This window comes from Oryctolagus cuniculus, chromosome 20 (genome assembly GCF_964237555.1).
Source record: "Oryctolagus cuniculus chromosome 20, mOryCun1.1, whole genome shotgun sequence".
Classification (NCBI taxonomy): domain Eukaryota; kingdom Metazoa; phylum Chordata; class Mammalia; order Lagomorpha; family Leporidae; genus Oryctolagus; species Oryctolagus cuniculus.
In genome coordinates this window covers 19626967-19646584 of record NC_091451.1, presented here as the reverse complement: position 1 = coordinate 19646584, position 19618 = coordinate 19626967, and the positions used below count along the sequence as shown (strand labels likewise).

At 47.9% G+C, this 19618-nt stretch overlaps 1 protein-coding gene and 1 long non-coding RNA gene across 7 annotated transcripts in view; one reads left to right on the top strand and one right to left on the bottom strand.

The window, feature by feature from the left end:
* RIOX1 (ribosomal oxygenase 1) overlaps positions 1–18589 on the bottom strand; it is a 32549-nt gene extending 13960 nt beyond the window's left edge. For 3 of the 5 annotated variants that reach the window (XR_011384915.1, XR_011384917.1, XR_011384918.1), the window contains exons 1-3: positions 16239–18589; positions 14687–15718; positions 14095–14210 (exon numbers count right to left, since the gene is read on the bottom strand). This is a non-coding gene — a long non-coding RNA (ribosomal oxygenase 1). The remainder of the gene's footprint in view (positions 1–14094; positions 14211–14686; positions 15719–16238) is intronic. The other 2 variants (XR_011384916.1, XR_011384919.1) reach the window with 1 other exon arrangement.
* Positions 1–19618, top strand: part of HEATR4 (HEAT repeat containing 4) — a 43476-nt gene that overhangs the window by 11799 nt on the left and 12059 nt on the right. For both annotated transcript variants that reach the window (XM_070065249.1, XM_070065248.1), the window contains exons 6-15: positions 3397–3576; positions 4290–4450; positions 5083–5187; positions 7397–7515; positions 10220–10400; positions 10886–10955; positions 11664–11853; positions 12462–12540; positions 14550–14709; positions 16462–16520. In XM_070065249.1, coding sequence (XP_069921350.1) covers positions 3397–3576; positions 4290–4450; positions 5083–5187; positions 7397–7515; positions 10220–10400; positions 10886–10955; positions 11664–11853; positions 12462–12540; positions 14550–14709; positions 16462–16520 — 1304 coding nt within the window. The remainder of the gene's footprint in view (positions 1–3396; positions 3577–4289; positions 4451–5082; positions 5188–7396; positions 7516–10219; positions 10401–10885; positions 10956–11663; positions 11854–12461; positions 12541–14549; positions 14710–16461; positions 16521–19618) is intronic.

Below are 19618 nucleotides of genomic sequence, written 5' to 3'. Positions count from 1 at the left end.
AACATCAGTATACCTTATGAGCTCCGGTTGGAGTCCCGGATGCTCCACTTCTGATGAAGCTCCATGCACCAGGGAAACCAGCAGAAAATGGCCCCTGCACCCATGTGGGAGACCCCGATGAAGCTCCTGGCTTTGGCTTGGCCCTGGCCTGCCAATTGCAGCCATTTGGGGAGTGAATCGGCTGATCAAAAATCTCCTCTCTCTGCAACTCTGCCCTTTAAATAAATGAATCAATCTTTTTTTAAAAAAAAGATTTATTTTATTTATTTGAAAGAGAGTTACAGAGAGAGGTAGAGAGAGAGAGAGAGGTCTTCTATCCGCTGGTTCACTCCCCAGATGGCCGCAACTGCACCGATCCGAAGCCAGGAGCCAGGAGCTTCCTCTGGGTCTCCCAAGTGGGTGCAGGGGCCCAAGGACTTGAGCCATCTTTTACTGCTTTCCCAGGCCATAGCAGAGAGCTGGATTGGAAGAGAGGTAGCTGGGACTAGAACCGGCACCCATATGGGATGCCAGCACTTCAGGCCAGGGTGTTAACCCACTGGGCCACAGCACCGGCCACCAATCAATTTTTTTTTTTTTTTTTTTTTTTGACAGGCAGAGTCAGACAGTGAGAGAGAGAGAGAAAGGTCTTCTTTCCGTTGGTTCACCCCCCAAATGGCTGTGATGGCCAACGCGCTGTGCTGATCCGAAGCCAGGAGCCAGGTACTTCCTCCTGGTCTCCCATGCAGGTGCAGGGCCCAAGCACTTGGGCCATCCTCCACTGCCTTCCCAGGCCACAGCAGAGAGCGGGACTGGAAGAGGAGCAACGGGACAGAATCCGGCGCCCCAACCGGGACTAGAACCCGGTGGCTGGCGCCACAAGTGGAAGATTAGCCAAGTGAGCCACGGCGCCGGCCCAATCAATCTTTTTTTAAAAAAGTTTTATTTCATTTATTTCATACTGAATCCAGATAGAGGCATTTTTTCCTCCAGGTTTTTAGGTCTGCTGCTCCCTGTGCTGGAAAAGCCTCTCCCTCTACTCTATACTTGCACTACAACTTTCAACTAAGGTGTTCCTAGCCCTGCAGAACCTTTCCTGACCCATCAACCAGGTCTGGTTCAGTGTCCCAGTTTCCACATATAAATATATTTAAATTATATATTCTTATTTATTTGGATATTAAATGGATTGAGAGATTTCCAGTGCTTATCACATAGAGAAACCTTCAATAGGTAGCAACAAATATTATCTTATCTCTAGGTCTCCCACATCCTTACAAAGGAAGACATACATGTCTTCCTGAGAGCTGTGCATTTCACATGTCCACATCTCTAAATTTTCATTTTGATTTGTCTTGTTACCTCCCCAAGGAAAAATCTCCCTCCCTCCCTCCCTCCCTTCCTTTCATTTATTTATTTGAAAGGCAGAGTTGGGAGAGAAGCTTCCATCCACTGGTTTTATTACCCAAGGCCACACAGCAGGGGCTGGGTCAAGCTGAAGCCAGAAGCCTGGGTCTCCATCCAGGTCTCCTACATGGGTGGTAGGAACCCAAGTACTTGGGCCGTCTTTCCCCGGTGCATTAGCAGGGAGGTGGATCAGAAGAGGAGTAGCCGGAAATCCAACTAGCATGCCACCAACACCACCCCCTCATTTCTTGAAATAGTCAATTGATTTCTGTTTGTCCACAAAATACATATGGTTGCATCTATAGGCTGAGTAGCCCTCACCTGAAATACTTATCTGGAAAAAAACAAAAACAAAAACAAAAACAAAAACAGAAGTGTTTTGACCTGTTTAGGAATTTGGAGTATTTGCATGTGTAAAATGAGATATCTTGTGAATGAGACTCAAGTATAATCATGACATTCATTTCTGTTTCATATATACTTTAGACATACAACGTAAAGGTAGTATTTTATACAGTATTAGCAAAAGGTCAGCTATGGAATTTTTCACTTGACATCATGCTGGCATTACCTTGATTTTGGAGCAGTTCAGATTTCCAGAGTGGTGATGTTCAACCTGTTGTCTATTCTTAATAGATGGTATATTGGTGCACAGCATTAATAAAAAGGACAGATGGAGGTAGGTGTTTGGTTTGATGGTTGAGACGCCTGCATCCCACATAGGCATACCTAGGTTTGATGACCACTTCTGCTCCTGGACTCCAGCTTCCTGTTAATACAGACCCTGGGAGGCGGCAGTGACAGCTCAAGTGGCTAGGACCCCACTACTAGTGTAGGAGACCTGGGTTGAGTTCCCAGCCCCTGGTGAGGGGCTGCCACTTGCAACTCCACTATCCCATATGGGCACCGGTACAAGTCCTGACTGCTCCACTTCCAGTTCAGCTCCCTGCTAATGTGCCAGGGAGGTAGTGGAAGATGGCCCAGGTGCTTTGGCCCCTGCACCCATGTGAGAGACTTGAAAGAAGCTCCTGGCTTCAGCCTGGCCCAGCCCTGGTTCTTGTGGCCATCTGAGGAGTGAACCAGTGGATACAAGCATGCATTGTCTCCTTCTCTCCCTTTCTCTCTCTGTAACTCTGCCTTTCAAATAAATAAATCTTAAAAAAAAAAAAAAAAAAAAGCCTGCCTGGTGAGTTCTGCAGTGATACCTGCCTTGCCTAAGTCAGTAAGGGTTGGAAGACTGAATGTGTAAACATTATGTAATTAATGTCAATGCACTACCTAAATACAATTGCTATTATTATTAAAAATATAAAGCTGTATGAGGTAAACAGGTGGATTTCATCACGAAAATAATGGTGATGGTCACCATAGCCTAGCTAGAAACGCTCTTCTTTGGCTTGAATATAGGTCTTTAGAGGCCAGAAGATAAAGAACTATGAACCAGCATACCAGCACAGCAGTGTGCTCTAAACCCTTAAGCAAAAATCCTGCCCATTACAGGGACTCAGTTAAACAGTAATTACATTTTTTTTTTTTTTTTTGACAGGCAGAGTGGACAGTGAGAGAGAGAGAGACAGAGAGAAAGGTCTTCCTTTGCCGTTGGTTCACCCTCCAATGGCCGCCGCGGCCGGCGCGCTGCGGCCGGCGCACCGCGCTGATCCGATGGCAGGAGCCAGGAGCCAGGTGCTTTTCCTGGTCTCCCATGGGGTGCAGGGCCCAAGCACCTGGGCCATCCTCCACTGCACTCCCGGGCCACAGCAGAGGGCTGGCCTGGAAGAGGGGCAACCGGGACAGAATCCAGTGCCCCAACTGGGACTAGAACCCGGTGTGCCGGCGCCGCTAGGCGGAGGATTAGCCTAGTGAGCCGCGGCGCCGGCCAGTAATTACATTTAAGTAGCAGTAAGCACCTACAGCTGAGACTGAGGTTGGCCACCATATGGCCATGGGATGGAGGCTATATATGGGAGAAAAGCAAGTGGCTACTCTCTTACCTGGCTCTTTTGATCACAGACAAGACGACCACGACAGCCCCAACCATCCAGGACTTGCCAGAGGTTCTGCAGCCCTGGCTGGAAGCTGCTCTTTGTGACAAGAATGCCAATGTGCGGATGGCAGCAGCAATATGCCAGTATGCCATACAAGCGCATAATCCTCTTGCCCAGGACATCATGCAGACTGCCCTTCTGAAGGGTAAGTCCCTGTTATCACCGTGATCGAGACATCTCACCACCGGCCTTCTCAGTCCTTTCCTCCGCACCGTTATGTTCTGTGGTGTCTACTGTACTGGGTTTGGCTTTACTTTATGTTACAACGCTCAGAAATTACTTCATCCTATGTTCTTTTACAAAATAGGTACACTGCCACCAAGGGGTCCCTGGACTAAGCTTTTCATAGATGCAATTGACTAGAAACCATGTCCTCTTCAATACAACCTGATTTTTTTTTTTTTTTTTTAATGAAAGACTGTCAGGTGACAGGCCCACGGTGCCTAACTACCGTTTCCAAGAGATGAGCTTCTCCTTGCCTTGACTAGGACAACTGGCTGTCTGCATACACTCAACAGCTACATTCCTATCAGAGGAAGGCCTCCCACCCCAGCCTTCTCAGTCTCCAGGGGGAGAAACAACTGAACCTCCCAGGAAAGCCACAAATGCCTCTGGCTGTTACCTAACAAGAGCCTTTAGGACTTAGCCATTGAGATTTTCAGTTTATATTTAAAATTGTGATAGGCTCCATTTAAATATGGATTACGTATAGGACTGGATTTCTAGACTGAGTGGAGCACGGCGAAGTGAGATGATCAGGCAGGTAGCTGCCTTGGGTACCAATCCACAGGCTGTTCTCGCAGGGGCAAGAGGAACCGATGACCACTCTGGACCCCTTTCTTCTCCCCACTGCGGCAGGTAATACTGTGGATAGCTGGGCTGCTGCTCAGTGCTTGGCTGTGGAAGGGGCTGCCACTTACCGCGTGATAAAGAGGATCCTCCACCAGCTGTTTTACAAGAAGAATGAGGACACTGAGGAACAGGCCTGCATCCTCCTGAGCCATCTCAGTGAGAAGACAGTACGTGTCCATTACAGGGTTAGAGAAAGAAACCAAGTACGGGGAACAATTGGGCATTTGAGGTCAGTGCATATAAGGAATCCAAAATGCAGGTGGTGTGGGTAGGGTGATCTCAAGTATGTGGCTAAAATGGACTAAGTGTGGGTGAACCTCGATGTAGTGGTGTTTGCAGGCAGAAATGACAATAGCTAGCTCAGAGAAAAGTGAGGAAAGCAGGTTGCAAACGGTATCTAAGAAGAGCTATGACTTGTAGAATTTGCCTCTGCTGAAAGTTTGCCATTGAAAACAACTCACATTGAATACTGTGTTTAGTTACTTACAGTAGAAATGTGAAATTCACAATGATCAAGGAACAGACAAATCATTATGGAGGTAAAAATAAAGTAAAAAAGGGAAGGCTCCAGGAACTTCCTGTTCAGATTAAGTTGGTATTTTGTTCCTGATTTACAATCCAGTTGCGTTAGACAGAAGAGTGTTCATATTTTGTGATCCCACTCTTTCCTTTGCTAAAAATGGGCACCTCATGTACTTAGGACATTATGTTGGGTGGCGTAATAGGTTGTAACTTCTTCAGGGTTCTAGTATCTCTAAAAGTGATTGTGAATCTCCATTCAAGTCTTCCATTTCCTCAGACCCTGATACACACCATGCTTGCCGTGGAACTCAATAGCCCCCAGTGGAAGGACCGGATTGTGGCCTGCCGGGCGTTCTCTCGGATCAGTGGAAATGTTTGCTTAGTAAGCTGCTGCTTTCTTTGCTTCCAGGATGGAAAAGCCTAAGCAAGGCTGGGTTAGGGAGCCTTTCCACTTTTTGCTGCCACCTAGTGTCCCATTCTTACAAACAGACCTCTGTCCCCACATTGCTACCTTACTCCTAAACTAGAATTATTTCTATGGCTTATGACAGTGCTTCTCAGTGTGTTGGCAGTCCACAAACTAACGGATTCACAATGAAATCAGCACAAAAGCTGGAAGAGCTTAGAAGCATTTATAGTAATTTGATACTGCCTCTGTGTCAATGGGCTTTATAAAGTCTCAGTAAGCGACATCCTCTCCTCCCCAAAACTGTCCTTCACCACGGGGTTTAAGAAGCATTAGCTTAAATCACCCAACACAACTCTGTGAGTGTCTTTCCTGATCCCCTATGTGTTCAGCACACACATAGAAAACAGTTCCTGCTTTAAAAAGCTGACACTGTAGTTAGAGCAACAAGACTAACAAAAACACATGATTCAAGAACAAGAAGAAAATGTAAGCACTCCCTTAAAAGTTTTTCAGAGAGGGAGAGAGAGATTAGCCTGGGCTGGACGTATCAGTTACAGTTCTGTGAAGAAGCATTGGACGTGGCTAGAATTGAAGAGGAAGATTCCATGCAAGGGAACCCTGACCTCCTTTACCATTATCTTCAAATCATAGTCACCTTTCCAAATGCTATTTCTACTCTATCTTTTCCTATATTGGGTATCTTCAGAAAGGCCCAGAATATTGGAATTCCCATGAGAAGTGAACAACTGTCATTTTTTGACCCTCATGTTTTGATATGGAAACACAAAATCTGGCCAGTCAATACAAACACCTAAAGTATTTTTGGACAAGGCTAATTCTGTCTCAAGTGCTGTAGCACCAGCACCACAGGCACCATCTGGATACTTGTTAGAACTGCAGAATCCCACCTTGGGCCACCTCAATCAGAATGAGCATTTTAAAAGTACCCTTTGAACACCATTTGACTCATTTGCACATTCCCTTTTATGGTACTTGTCACACAGAACTGCCAATTGAAAGTAAAGACATGCATAGGTAGCAGTGGATGAGGTAAAGATGATAACTTCATGTCAGAATTAGACTTCATGATGCAATTAAGAAAGGCATATACCTATGAGTTCTTTCACTTATGCAGCAGGCAGTTTCCGGCACTGCTAGGCCCTATACCAGTATTGGGGCAGCAAAGACAACATGTCTTCTCTCGGTAAATATTGTACCTAGCTATCACAAAAACAGCTTAACGTGTTACAGGTATTGCCTATGCTTCTATGGGGCAGAAGAGACTTCACTAAGGATACTTTTTTTTTTTTTTTTTTTTTTTTTGGACAGGCAGAGTGGACAGTGAGAAAGAGAGAGAGAGACAGAGAGAAAGGTCTTCCTTTACCGTTGGTACACCCTCCAATGGCCGCATGGCCGGCATGCTGTGGCCGGCGCATCACGCTGATCCAAAGCCAGGAGCCAGGTGCTTCTCCTGGTCTCCCATGCAGGTGCAGGGCCCAAGGACTTGGGCCATCCTCCACTGCAATCCCGGACCATAGCAGAGAGCTGGCCTGGAAGAGGGGCAACCGGGACAGAATCCGGCACCCCGACCGGGACTAGAACCCGGTGTGCCAGCGCCACAGGCAGAGGATTAGCCTATTGAGCCGTGGCACTGGCCTACTGAGGATACTTTTTGAGCTAAATCCTAGAGTAGACAAACATCAGGTACCAGGAATGGGTCAAAAATAATGTTTTAGGTAGGGAGAATAGCTTGCACACATTTGCAGTCATCAACTAAAACTTCAGTAATCTCTTTCCCTCAGAGGTATACGTACAGGGTGACCAACTGTGCTGGTTCATCCAGAACATGGGACTTTCCAGTATGAAAACCAAGAAAATTGCTAAGTTGGTCACCCCATTAAGTATTCCTTTCAAATTTTCTGTCTCCCGGGGAGATTAGGTCATCCCCAACACTATACAGTACTTTAAAGGATGAGCTTGTAAAACAGACCTGAATTTGAGTCCTGGCTCAGCATTCCACCAGGTTAACCTTGGGCAAGCTTCTATTTTGTCCTGTGTAAATGGTAATAACATCTGCCTGACTGGATTGTTTGGGAAACTAAAGGATGGATTAAAAACACGACACAATGCCAAGTACAGAACTGATATTCAATCAATGATATAATATTGTACTTGTTGATAGGATATGAAATGCAAGTTGATCCAGCTGATGTGGAAAGACTGGAATAAGGAAGTGAGGCAAGCAGCTGCTCAAGCACTGGGACAAATGAGCCTTGGGAAGGAGCTGCATGATGCAATCAGGTGAGACCTACTCAACACGAGGAAAGTCTTCTAAGAAGTTTTTAAGGGGGCTCAGGTTTTCGCATAGTAGACTAAACCTCTGCCTGTGGCACCAGCATCCCACATGGGCACCAATTTGTGTCCCTGCTGCTCCTCTTCCAATCCAGCTCTCTGCTAATAGCCTGGGGATGCAATGGAGGATGGCCCAACTGCTTGGACCCCTGTACCCACCCAGATGGGAGACCCAGAAGAAACTCCTGGCTCCTGGCTTTGAATTGGCCCAGCTCTGGTTATTGTGGCCATTTGGAGAGTGAACCAGTGGATGGAAGATCTTTCTGTCTCTCCCTCTCTCTGTAACTCTACTTCCCTTTAAAAAAAAAAAAGATTTATGTATTTACTTGAAAGTCACAGTTACACAGAGAGAGAAGGAGAGGCAGAGAGAGAGAGAGAGATCCTTTTTTTTTTTTTTTTTTTTTTTTTTTTTTTTTTTTGACAGGCAGAGTGTACAGTGAGAGAGAGAGAGAAAGGTCTTTCTTTACCGTTGGTTCACCTTCCAATGGCCACCATGGCCGGCGCACTGCGGCTGCCGCACCACGCTGATCCAAAGCCAGGATCCAGGTGCTTCTCCTGGTCTCCCACATGAGTGCAGGGCCCAAGCACTTGGGCCATCCTCCACTACACTCCCAGGCCACAGCAGAGAGCTGGCCTAGAAGAGGGACAACCGGGAAAGAATCCAGTGCCTCCACCGGGACTAGAACCTGGTGTGCTGGTGCCGCAGGCGGAGGATTAGCCTATTGAGCCGCGGCGCCAGCTGAGAGAGATCTTCCATCTTCTGGTTCACTCCCCAATTGGCTGCTATGGCCAGAGCTGCACCAATCTGAAGTCAGGAACCAGGAGCTTCCTTTGGGTCTCCCACATAGGTGCAGGGGCCCAAGGACTTGGGCCATCTTGTACTGCCTTCCCAGGCCATAGCAGAGAGCTGGATTGGAAGTGGAGCAGCTGGGACTCGAACTGGTGCCCCTATAGGATGCCAGCACCGCAGGCAGTAGCTTTACCTGCTATGCCACAGTGCTGGCCCCTCAAATAAATAAATCTTTAAAAAAAAAAAAGTTTTGGCCGGCGCCGCGGTTCACTAGGCTAATCCTCCGCCTAGCGGCGCCGGCACACCAGGTTCTAGTCCCGGTCCCGGTCTGGGCGCCGGATTCTGTCCCAGTTGCCCCTCTTCCAGGCCAGCTCTCTGCTGTGGCCAGGGAATGCAGTGGAGGATGGCCCAAGTCCTTGGGCCCTGCACCACATGGGAGACCAGGAAAAGCACCTGGCTCCTGGCTCCTGCCATCGGATCAGCGCGGTGCGCCTGCCGGCCGCAGCGCGCCGGCTGCGGCGGCCATTGGAGGGTGAACCAACGGCAAAGGAAGACCTTTCTCTCTGTCTCTCTCTCTCACTGTCCACTCTGCCTGTCAAAAAAAAAAAAAATAATAATTAAATAAAATAAATAAAATAAAATAAAAAGTTTAAGGGGATTGGGATCCCACAAACCAGCATTTGTTGAGCTCAGCATTCAATTAGGCATTAGCATAAATTGACCATTTTTCCAGAAACTAACAATGTAGCTAGGAAAAGAATTCACAGGTGTGGGACAATGTTTTAGGTACTTGAGGGAGTTCACAAGTATAACAAAATTCTGATACCACAAGGAAGATACAGAAATGTCTAATTAAAAATACCAAATTGGGCCCAGTGGTTAAGACAGCTGCATTCCACATTGGAGTACATGACTTGGAGTCAGCTCTACTCCCGATTCCAGCTTCCTGCTAAGGCAGACCCTGGGAGGCAACAAGTGATGACTCAAGTAATTGAGTCATTGCCCATCTACATAGGAGACCTGGATTGACTTCATTTTTTTTTTTAAGATTTATTTATATTTATTTATTTGAAAGTCAGAGTTGCACAAAGAGAAGGAGAGGAAGAGAAAGAGAGAGGTCTTCCATCCACTGGTTCACTCCCCAACTGGCCGCAATGGCCCAGAGCTGCGCTGATCTGAAGCCAGGAGCCAGGAGTTTCTTCCCGGTCTCCCATGTGGGTACAGGGGCCCAAGGACTTGAGCCATCTTCTACTGCTTTCCCAGGCCACAGTAGAGAGCTGGATCAGAAGAGGAGCAGCTGGGACACAAACCAGCACCCATATGGGATGCCGGCACTGCAGGTGACAGCTTTACCCACTACGCCACAGACCCGGCCCCAGATGGAGTTTTTGGCGCGTGGCTTTGGCCTGGCCCAGGCTTAGCCAGTGTGGGAATTTAGGGAGTGAACCACTGGGTGGAAGCTCTGTCTCGTTGCCTCTCAAGTAATAAACTAAAAAATATCAAATCATATTAGAAACTAGAACACATGACATATACTATAACTGCTATGGCAAAAAAAAAAAAATACTCCATATGGGGTAGAAGAGTAAGGCCAAGTTTCATGGAGGATGCGCAGGACTGCATAGACGTTCCAGACTGGGAGCCAATTACAGAAATGGACATGTGAGGGCAATGCAGAAGAGACATTGACTGTGACAAGGGTGCAAGCTGAATAAAGTTTCCTTGATGCAGTCATTTAACACAGCTGAGAGCGTAGCACAGCTAGGTAACAGGGACTCAAGTGACTCCTGAGGACACGGGGATGTCGGGGGAGGGAGACACTGGGAGTTCAGGGTGGAAAATAAAGCAGCTTGTGCCTTGCAGAGTCAAGCTGGGCCAAGGGAATTCTCAGGAGCGCGTGGAGGCCCTCTCCCTGGTAGGTGGGCTCAAGCTCATGACCGCCAAGCTCCTCCCCAGCTTCCTGAACTGCTTCTCTGACAACTTCATAGCAGTGCGGCAGGCGGCCTGTTTGGCGGCTGGTGCCCTGCAGATCCGCAATAAGATGGTAAGTCAGGGAAACACATCCTCAACTCACCTGACTGACCTCAAGAGGGTCTTCCCCTCCCTTGTTTGTGCACAGTACACTCACTACTCTGTGCTACACAGAACGAGACTAGAACCAGAAAAGTGAGGGGGTATGTGGGCCACATCAGTTAGGACTATTCAGCTTCCAGCCAGCCCTGGCTTCACTCTGGGGTACACCCCCTACATCCTATAAGCTCACCTCAGTTATCTGCTTCTCATTATCTGGGGGCTGCTAGGCTTCAGGACCAACTCCAGTTGAATGCTTTTAATGGAAAATCTGATTGAGGTGTTTAGACACAACAGGTAATTTAGCTAATCCACTGTATACTGGCTGGTGCTTCAAGCCCTAGCTCATTTATCACTAGAATTGATAAAAAGTTACTTTTCAGTTATAGCACCTTTCAGAGATGAGAGGAGTCCCCGTTTCTGGTTCTCCCACTTAGCACTGCCTTTTATCCATCCCAGGTGCTGGACTGCCTCTTGAATCTGATGCAAAGAGATCCTTACTGGAAAATCAAGGCCTTTGCCATTCGAGGTATTACAGTAGAGGCCCCAGTTCTTCAGCATTAAACACCATCCCCTATGCTAGGACAGAAGATCCCCAGAAACTCTCTGGTTAGGGAATACAGTACAGGGGAGGGAATGAGCTTAACTTCTCAGAAGTTCTTTGCCTGAGAATGGAAAGATTATTTTCTTCTTTTAGTTGTTAGTAAAAGATCCTGAGTATAGGTCTCTGTCAAATTTCATAGGGCAAAGGGCAGATAAAACAGTTCCTGCCACCAGGACTGTTCCAAGGACATGTACCAAGTAGATATCCACTATTGAATACATCTTGCTTTCCCTAGAGGTTTCAACTATAGCACTTTGTAAAGTCAGACCAGACTCAAGATTGCTATAGACTAAAACCCTGCCTGCTAATTTTCTTAGTTTCTTTTTAAGATCTTTGTCATTGCTTCTTTTCACATGGTCTTTGGCATGTCCCTAGCAGAATTAGCTCTAGGTAAACTTGTGAAATAACTATGCCATTTCTTCCCATTACCCTGCCTTGACTAGGCTGGTCTTTCAAGTTATCTATCCTATATCTCATACCTAAATAGGCGGTCTGTGTTCATATCCTAAAGAGCAGGGATGGTACAACAACCCCCACCCAGGAAGCTTTCAAGGTTCATTCTGTTCATTCCTGGATGCTAGCATGTAGCCAACTCCAGTGATAGTGAAACATGCTTCCTGCTCATCTCTGCAGCTCTGGGACAGATCGGGCAAGTGAGTCCCCAGCTGACAGATCTCCTGCTCTGGGCTATCCACTATGAAGAGTCACCAGGTGTGCGACTGGAAGCTTGCCGTAGCATCCTGGCCCTCAAACTCCGAGGGGATCGGGTTAGGGACACTTTCCTAGATGTGCTGCTCCTGGAGAACCACGAGGCTGTTCTAAGGTAGGCAGTGAATCTCCAGTTCTGCTATGACTTCTTGGGCTACCAGCCTCCCATCTTTGTTCACTAAATATGTGAACGTCCTTGCCTTTCCAGGCTGCCTAATGACCGTAAAAGCAAAGGCTTGCCTGTGCCATACACCTACTTACCCAGTGGGTAACAGAAAAAAATTGGCCTAAATGAGATTGAAAAATTCCATGCAGTTCACGTGCCTTTTCTCTCCCCCACTCTGGAAGATTTTAAGTTATTCATATGTTCAACTGACATTTATTGCGACAACGGGCTATAGAGTACAAATGGGGTCTAAATTCCATTCTGTCGTGCAATAGCTGTGTGAGCCTGCATGAGGAACACAAACTCTCTGAGCCCATTTTCTCATCCAACAGATAATAGTCTACATTGATCATCAATGAGATGACAGTACCTGTCAGAAAGGTGTTCAATGGTACCTTAGTACCTTCAAATGTATCAAAAACTACACAACATCTTTGTAACTTAAACATCATACCACTTTTGCAGATAGAGCTCAGCAAAACTGCAATTAGAACAGGAATTTGGGATTCTTGCCTAAGGACAGGACAGAACAATCTAAACTGCTCCTTTTCTTTCAGAGAAATTTACCAAGCAATGAAGATACTCAACTTAGAAAATGAAGGCAATCAGGAAATGCTTCAGGAGATCAAGAACAGGGTAAATAAGTGTAAACTATGCTAAAGAAAACTCAGGGCACTCAAGAGTTCCTTTACCCTTTTCCTCACTGCCAAAATTTTTTCTACAATCCTGGAAATCGATACCATACCATTTGAAGACAAAACATATATGCGTAATTGAATTCTAAAATCCTACTAGTGCGGTGGGTGTTTGGCACAGCAGTTCAGATGCCCACTTCCCATGCTGGAGTGCCTGTTTGGCTCCTCCACTTCAGATCCAGCTGCCTGCTAATATGTACCTGAGAGAAGGCAGGTAACAATTTTAGTACTTGGGTCCCTGCCACCCATGTGGGAGACCCTGAGCCCCTGGTTCCTGATTTCAGTCTGGCCCAGCCCTAGCTGTTGTGGGCATTTGAGAAGTAAATGAGCAGATGGAAGATATCTATCTCACTCTTTTAAATTAAATGAAAATAAATACAAATTAGGAAAAGGAACCAAAACAAAAATCTTACTAGTTCTATCAAATAGCCCTCAAAATCAGAGTTTACTGTTGTTTCTGAAATACTGCTTCCCTTCCCACTCCCCCCCCCCCCCAATCTGCTAAACCCAAGTTGTTTTGCTGTTTTTTCTTGCACAGAGGCATAAAGGAGACATTGGAGTTGACACCCTAGTTTTTTCCTTCTTAATTTTCCTAATTCCTAATCTGGGCTTTCACCCAAGGACCTCTCTGGGAACTGAAAGGGTTGTTCTATTTTTTTGTTTTAAGATTTATTTATAATTCATTTGAAAGGTAGTTAGAGAGAGAGAGAGAGAATCTTCCATCTGCTGGTTCACTCCTCAAATGGCCACAATGGCCAGGGCTGGGCCAGGCTGAAGCCACAAGTCTAGAACCCCACCTGTCTCTGATGTGAATGCAGGTCCAACTTCTTGGCTCATCTTCTGCTGCTTTCCCAGGAGCATTAGCAGGGAGCTGGATCTGAAGCAGAGCAGCCAGGATGGGAATTGGTGCTTCAATAAGGGATGCTGGCATTGCACATAGCAGCAGCTTAACCATCTCTGCCATAATACCAGCCCTGGGTGTTCTAATTTTTAAAGCTATGAGATGAAATGAAGGAATAGAGGGAAACGAACTTTAAAAAGTTAATTCATGGGGCTGGCATTGTGATGCAGTGGGTTAAAAGCCCTGGCCTGAAGCGTCGGCGTCCCATGGGGCACTGGTTCGAGTCCTGGCTGCTCCACTTCCAATCCAGCTCTCTGCTATGGCCTGGGAAAGCAGTAGAAGATGGCCCAAGTCCTTGGGCCCCTGCACTCACTTGGGAGACTCGGAAGAAGCTCCTGGCTTCGGATCGGCGCGACTCCAGCCATTACGGCCATCTGAGGAGTGAACCAGCGGATGAAAGACTTCTCTGTCTCTGCCTCTCTCTGTAACTCTTTCAAATAAATAAAATAAATCTTTAAAAAAAGTTAATTCACTGGGGTGGGCATTGTGGCACAGTGGATTAAGCCACTGCTTGGGATGCCTGCATCCCAATTGGGAGTGCCACTTCAAGTCCTGGCTAGTAGGCACTTCGAATCCAGCTTCCTGCCAATGTACCTGGGAGGTAACAGATGATGGCCCAAGTACTTGGATTCCTGCCATCCACATGGGAGACCTGGATGCAGTGCCTGGTTCTTGGCTTCAGCCTGGCCAACCCCAGCTGTTATAGCCATCTGGGGAGAGAACAAGTGGATGGAGGATGAGGATATCTCTCCCTCCCTCCCTCCCTTTTTCTCTTTTTTTGACTCTACATTTCAAAGAAATGAATTTTTAAAAAAAGTTAATTCACAAAACCTACTTCACACCAAGCAAGGATTTCTTAGCAGACTCCTTTCATCAATGACCAAAAAGCTAAAGGAACATTTGCATTAACAGGTATAAGTATCTTAAGAACACAATCTTCTCAGGCTTTTATGTACTACCTAAGAGAGTAATAAGTATAGTATAGTTAACTTATTAATACTTTTTGATGATTTGCTATTAATTTTTTAACATTGGTTGTTCTAATCTAGATTAAAACATTAAGCCAAAAAGACTTGGTGACACAAAAAATACTCAAAATTGAGATGGTCATAGGAAAAGTGAAGGAGGAAGCAAAACGTGTTTACTCACAACCCCAAGAGGGGCAAAAGCCATTGGAACTTCATACTTTTCTCCAAGAAGCTTTCCAGGGTAGGTTTCCTAGAAGTGTGTCCTATAACTTGACTCTTAAAAAGTCTGTTTCAGGAACTGGATGTTTTAGGAGTTAGTAGCAAGCCCTGTAGGAAAAGAATCAAAGAAAGCTACTTCCTTCCCCTCTTATCCACTATCTGTTCGGACTTTCTATTATTTTCTTCCTAATCTTCCAGGTTTTTATCATTTGCTATTTTGTTCCTCAGAAAGAAAAAAATAATAGTTTTATTTGAACTAATTTAAAAGTTGGGTCAAAAGGCTTTATAAAATAACAACAACAAAAAACCTTAAAAAAAATCTTTAATAGTTGTTATCTCTGGAAAGTGAAGTTGGAGAGAGAGCTATCATTTTTCTTTATGTACATCTATGCTTTTGTGAATTTTTAAAAAAAGACTTTATGGAATGGGCATTTGGCACAGTGGTTAAGATGCCACTTAGGACAATCGCATCCCATTCTGGAGTACCTGGGTTTCAGTCCCAGCTCTGCTTCTGATTTTGACTTCTTGCTAATGCACACCCTAAGAGGCAGCAGTTAATGGCTAAAGTGCTTGGGTCCCTGCTATCCACATGGGAGACCTGGATTAAGATCCAGGCTTCAGCCTAGCTCAGTCCTGGCTGTTATGTACATTTGAACCAGCAGATGGAAGGCATCTCTGTGTGTATGTGTGTGTTTGAGCCTTTCAAAAAAAAAAAAAAAAAAAGTTTTCAAATAAATGAAGACTTTAGAAAGTTCTCAAGTTCAAATAACTGAACCTATTAAATATAGTGAAAAGCATGCTAGACAACCACCTGTATGATGAAGTTGCAGAAATCAAGCTGTACCAAAATATACTTACAAAATGTGCCCAGGTGCAGTAGCAGCCTCAGGTTATTCAGCCAGCTGCCCATCAGCCACCACCCCAAACCCAGGTCTTCTGATTCCAAGTCCAGTGCTCTTTCTGGTACACCAGGCTCTTTTCCACCAATCATGAGAATATTCACTTGCCAGATTTAGGGAAGTTTCTTCCAACTGCCAGAAGAAAATGAAAGTGGACAGTAACTGAACACTAGCCTTTCCATAAGGCCAGCTTGCTACAAATTGGCTGACTAAGGCCTATGATATCACAACTATTAGCATGCTGCCCCCTTTTAGGATTAATGCCAGCCATTGGTAAAAGCAAGCACTCAGCAAAAACAAAATTTTCTTAAAGCTCACTCTCTGCTAGTGTTAAAGTAACTTTGGTACTGTACTGCTTGGTATTCAAGTAGATAATAAAAACAAGCAAATTAACCCTAAGTTGAAAGAACTGGCCTCCATCAGATGAGTTTCTTTAAAAGCTTGTTTAACATGCTCCGTTTAATCATCCTACAACCACCCCGAATGGCTTTTCACCTCAGCCATTAGAGATTGTTCCTGTCTTCCTCTCCCTCCCACATTTCTTCAAACCATCCCACATAACAATCTAGCCTTAGAAAAAGAGAAATGTTCTTTGGCACTTTAATAACTTTTCTAATGTTCACACAAGCTCAATAACAAACAAGATACTGACCCCAACCGTCCCCCAAAACTGATGAAAGAGAACTCAAATCAAAGATGCGAATTCCAAATAAAAGTTTCTAACGTCTCAAGCAAATGTCACAGCTAGAGTTAGTTATACAGCACACTGAAGAGGGATGAAGTTGTGCTCTGAAATAACCAGGGATCAAGGTTACTTCTGCAGAAATAGCTCCTTCTTTTCCACCTTTAACTTCCGATTTTACTTTTGCACCTAGATGAGCCGGTTTTCCCTAGAAGGCAGTCTGAGTTCTGTGACGTCGATGCAGTCATAAAGGTAAATGTGAGCACAATGATGGTTATCATCAAGGTAAGAGCACTTTTTTCAAAAGTAAAAAAATAGTGGCAGTGTTCTGGGAGAATCACTACTGCCTTGTTTCCAGCAATCAGCAAGAAACTAGCTTAGGGCTAGAGGCATCTTGGTGAGCAGCAGCCCCTTATCATACAACATGGTTGCCAAAGAAAGCTGGTCCTCCACACTGTCACAGGGCAGGTCCCCTACTCTGACAAACTCTGGGTAGGAGCGAAGCAAGAGTTCCATGGCGTCAGCTTGCTGGGGGTATATTTCCAAGCACTTGGGCTCTTCCAGATGATAAACGCGGGAGTTTTCCACTGTGTAATAAAGAAACAAGTGACCTCCCTCCCCCACCAGCCTGGCTATCCCATCCTGAAGCATGTGGACTTCGGTTTCTGTTGTCAGCTGGGCGCCCACGTTTACAGGTCCTCCAGCCTCCCAGCGAATCGGGAGCCCGTGAACACTCAGTGCCCTCTCCCTGTCAGTCAACACGGGGGGCAGCGAATCGTGGATGAAGTCTTTGGCTCGCTGGTCAGCCACAGCATCCACAGGCGCAAAGTGTCCCAAGCGGGCAACCAAGACACGCACCTTCTCCATGAAAGCCGTTCTTCGTGGATCCTTAGAATCCGAATGCTGGGCCCCCATGTAATCCATGAAGTCCCGGGGCAGACCCCTGCGAAACTCCACATTTTCTTCCATTGCCGCCTGCACAGCCAGAGGCAGTACGGCCTCCAGAAAGTCGCCCCAGGTGTTGCGCTGGTACGTGGACAAGGTGAGGTGCAGAGAGTGGGCTCCCTCCTGGCACTCGGCTTGGTGAATGAAGCCGCGCGGGAAATAGAGCAGGTCTCCGGGTTCCAGCACGGTCTGCAGCACCGGCTCCCCGAGGTCGTCCTGGCTGAAGTTGGGGCTGGATGTCAGGGCCAGTTCCTCGGTGGGGACCCGGGGGCGGTAGACGCGCCAGAGCTTCCTGCCTTCCAACTGCAGCACAAAAGCCTCGATGTCGTCGTAGTGAGGAGCGAAGCCCTGCGAGTTGGGGGGCGTGAGGTAAACGTTGGAGCCGGCCATGCTTCCAAACTGCTCCTGCAGCACGGCCAAAAACTGCCACACGGTGGCCGAGAAAGCCTGCGGGCAGAGCAGGCGCAGGGAGCAGCCGGCCCGGTACAGGGACCAGGCTGCAGCGGGCAGGGCGCGACCCGGCGGGTTCAGGGTCTCCCGCCGCCCGTTGACGTAGCGCGCGGCGTCCAGGTGCTGCCCGAACTGCACCTCCTCGTTGCGTAGCATCGAGTCCAGGTCGGCGGTGGAGAAAAGGCCCTGGTAGTAGGTGGGGTCCTGCCGCCGCACCAGCACCGCCTCCCGCTCCCACAGGCGCCGGTAGAAGTGGTCGGGCGGCATGGGCGCGATGAGCCACTCAAACAGGCGCGCCGCCCGCCGCCGGCTGCTGGGAATGCGGTTCAGCTCGGCCAAGACGCGCTGCAGCGGGGAGTCCCAGGGCAGCCCCCCATCCGCGCCGTCCACGGGCGGCCCCGGCAGCGTGGCGGGGGTCCCGGCAGGCGGGGCGGCCGCCAGGTGTTGGGCGGTGCACAGCAGCGCCGAGGCGTCCACCACGCGCGCCGGCGGGGTCTGCAGGGAGCGCGCGGCGGGCGAGGCCTCCAGCAGCTCTGCGGGGCTGAGGTGGCCGTACGGCTCGCGCCGGGCCGCGTCCGACGTGGCCGCCGCGCCACCGGGCAGCGCGCCCCCCAAATCGCCAGACGTCGACTCGACCCTCGAGTCCTCCGAGTCTTCACTCGGCAACGTCTGAGCCCTCAGCGCGGCCATGCGGGACGCCACACTCCTCCTCAGCTGCCGGCGGATCTTCCTGGGCCTCAAGGGCAGGGCCAGGACCGACCCACCGTGGGACTGGGGCTGGCGCCGACGTCTCAGCCGCCCGCGCCTCAGCAGTACCGCGCTAGCCCGAAGCCCGTCCATGGCCCGACAGTCCCCCCCAGAGCCGGGTTCGAGCCGAAGAGAAAGGGTCTCACGCCGGCGCCGGCCGCGGTGCACTCTGGGAAGGGGGCGTGGTCTCCTGGGCTGGTCACGCCCACTCTTCGTGCGCCCCACCCCTCCCGTTTTCTTGATTAGCAAAGGTTGCTTTTCCTAGATGCGTGCTTTTGCACTGGGGCGGCAGAATCCCTGCCAAACGAACTGACAAGGATCCCATGTCCAGAGGACAAGTTAAAAAGCACGTTGGTTGGAACAACAGGAGAAAGGAGGCTACTTGGTTGCTTTTCCCTTCTAGTCTGCCTATTGCACCGTTCCTCCAGGCGTGTTTCCCAGTAGCTACCCACCAGAAAGTGCACAATTGTTACCTTCAAGGAATACCCTCAGGCAAAGTATGACTTTCTACACAAACCTCGCCCGGTCCTCTTGTCCCTAGAGATGACTTCATTTATCGAAGCCTTATCTAAGAGTTCCTCCTCCTTTCCCCTTTACAAAGCCCAGCAGTGGTTGTTATGGACTTCTCGACTTGCATCCCTGCTAGCTGACTCCCCACTCCCCTGGGACTTTGTCTCACAGCTATGGATTCTTTTTCGATCTTAATCAGCTTCTGAAGTTTGTGCCTTTCACCACGGGAAAGGCGGTAGATGTGATGCTGTTATGACTGCTGTCCGGACAGGTGTGTGACCTAGAGGGGGAAGTTGCCACCTGCCTCGCTGGCATCCCATATAACCATATTCTGGTTTGTGTTCTGCTGTTCCACCTTTAAAAAAAAAAAAAGTTTATTTACTTGAAAGAGATACAGAGAAAGGGAGAGACAGAGAGATCTTTCATCCACTGCTTCACTCCCCAAATGGCTGCAAATGGCCAGGGCTGGACAAGGCCAAAGCCAGGAGCTTCTTCCAGGTCTCCCACATGGGTGCAGGGGCCCAAGCACCTGCACCATCTTCCTCTGCTTCCCCAGGCACATTAGTAGGGAGCTGGATTGAAAGTGGAGCAGCTGGGATGGGAACCAATGCCCAAATGAGATGCCAGAATCACAGGCAGTCGCTTTACCGGCTATACCACAACTTCTGATCCAGCTCCCTGCTGTAGCCTGGGAAAGC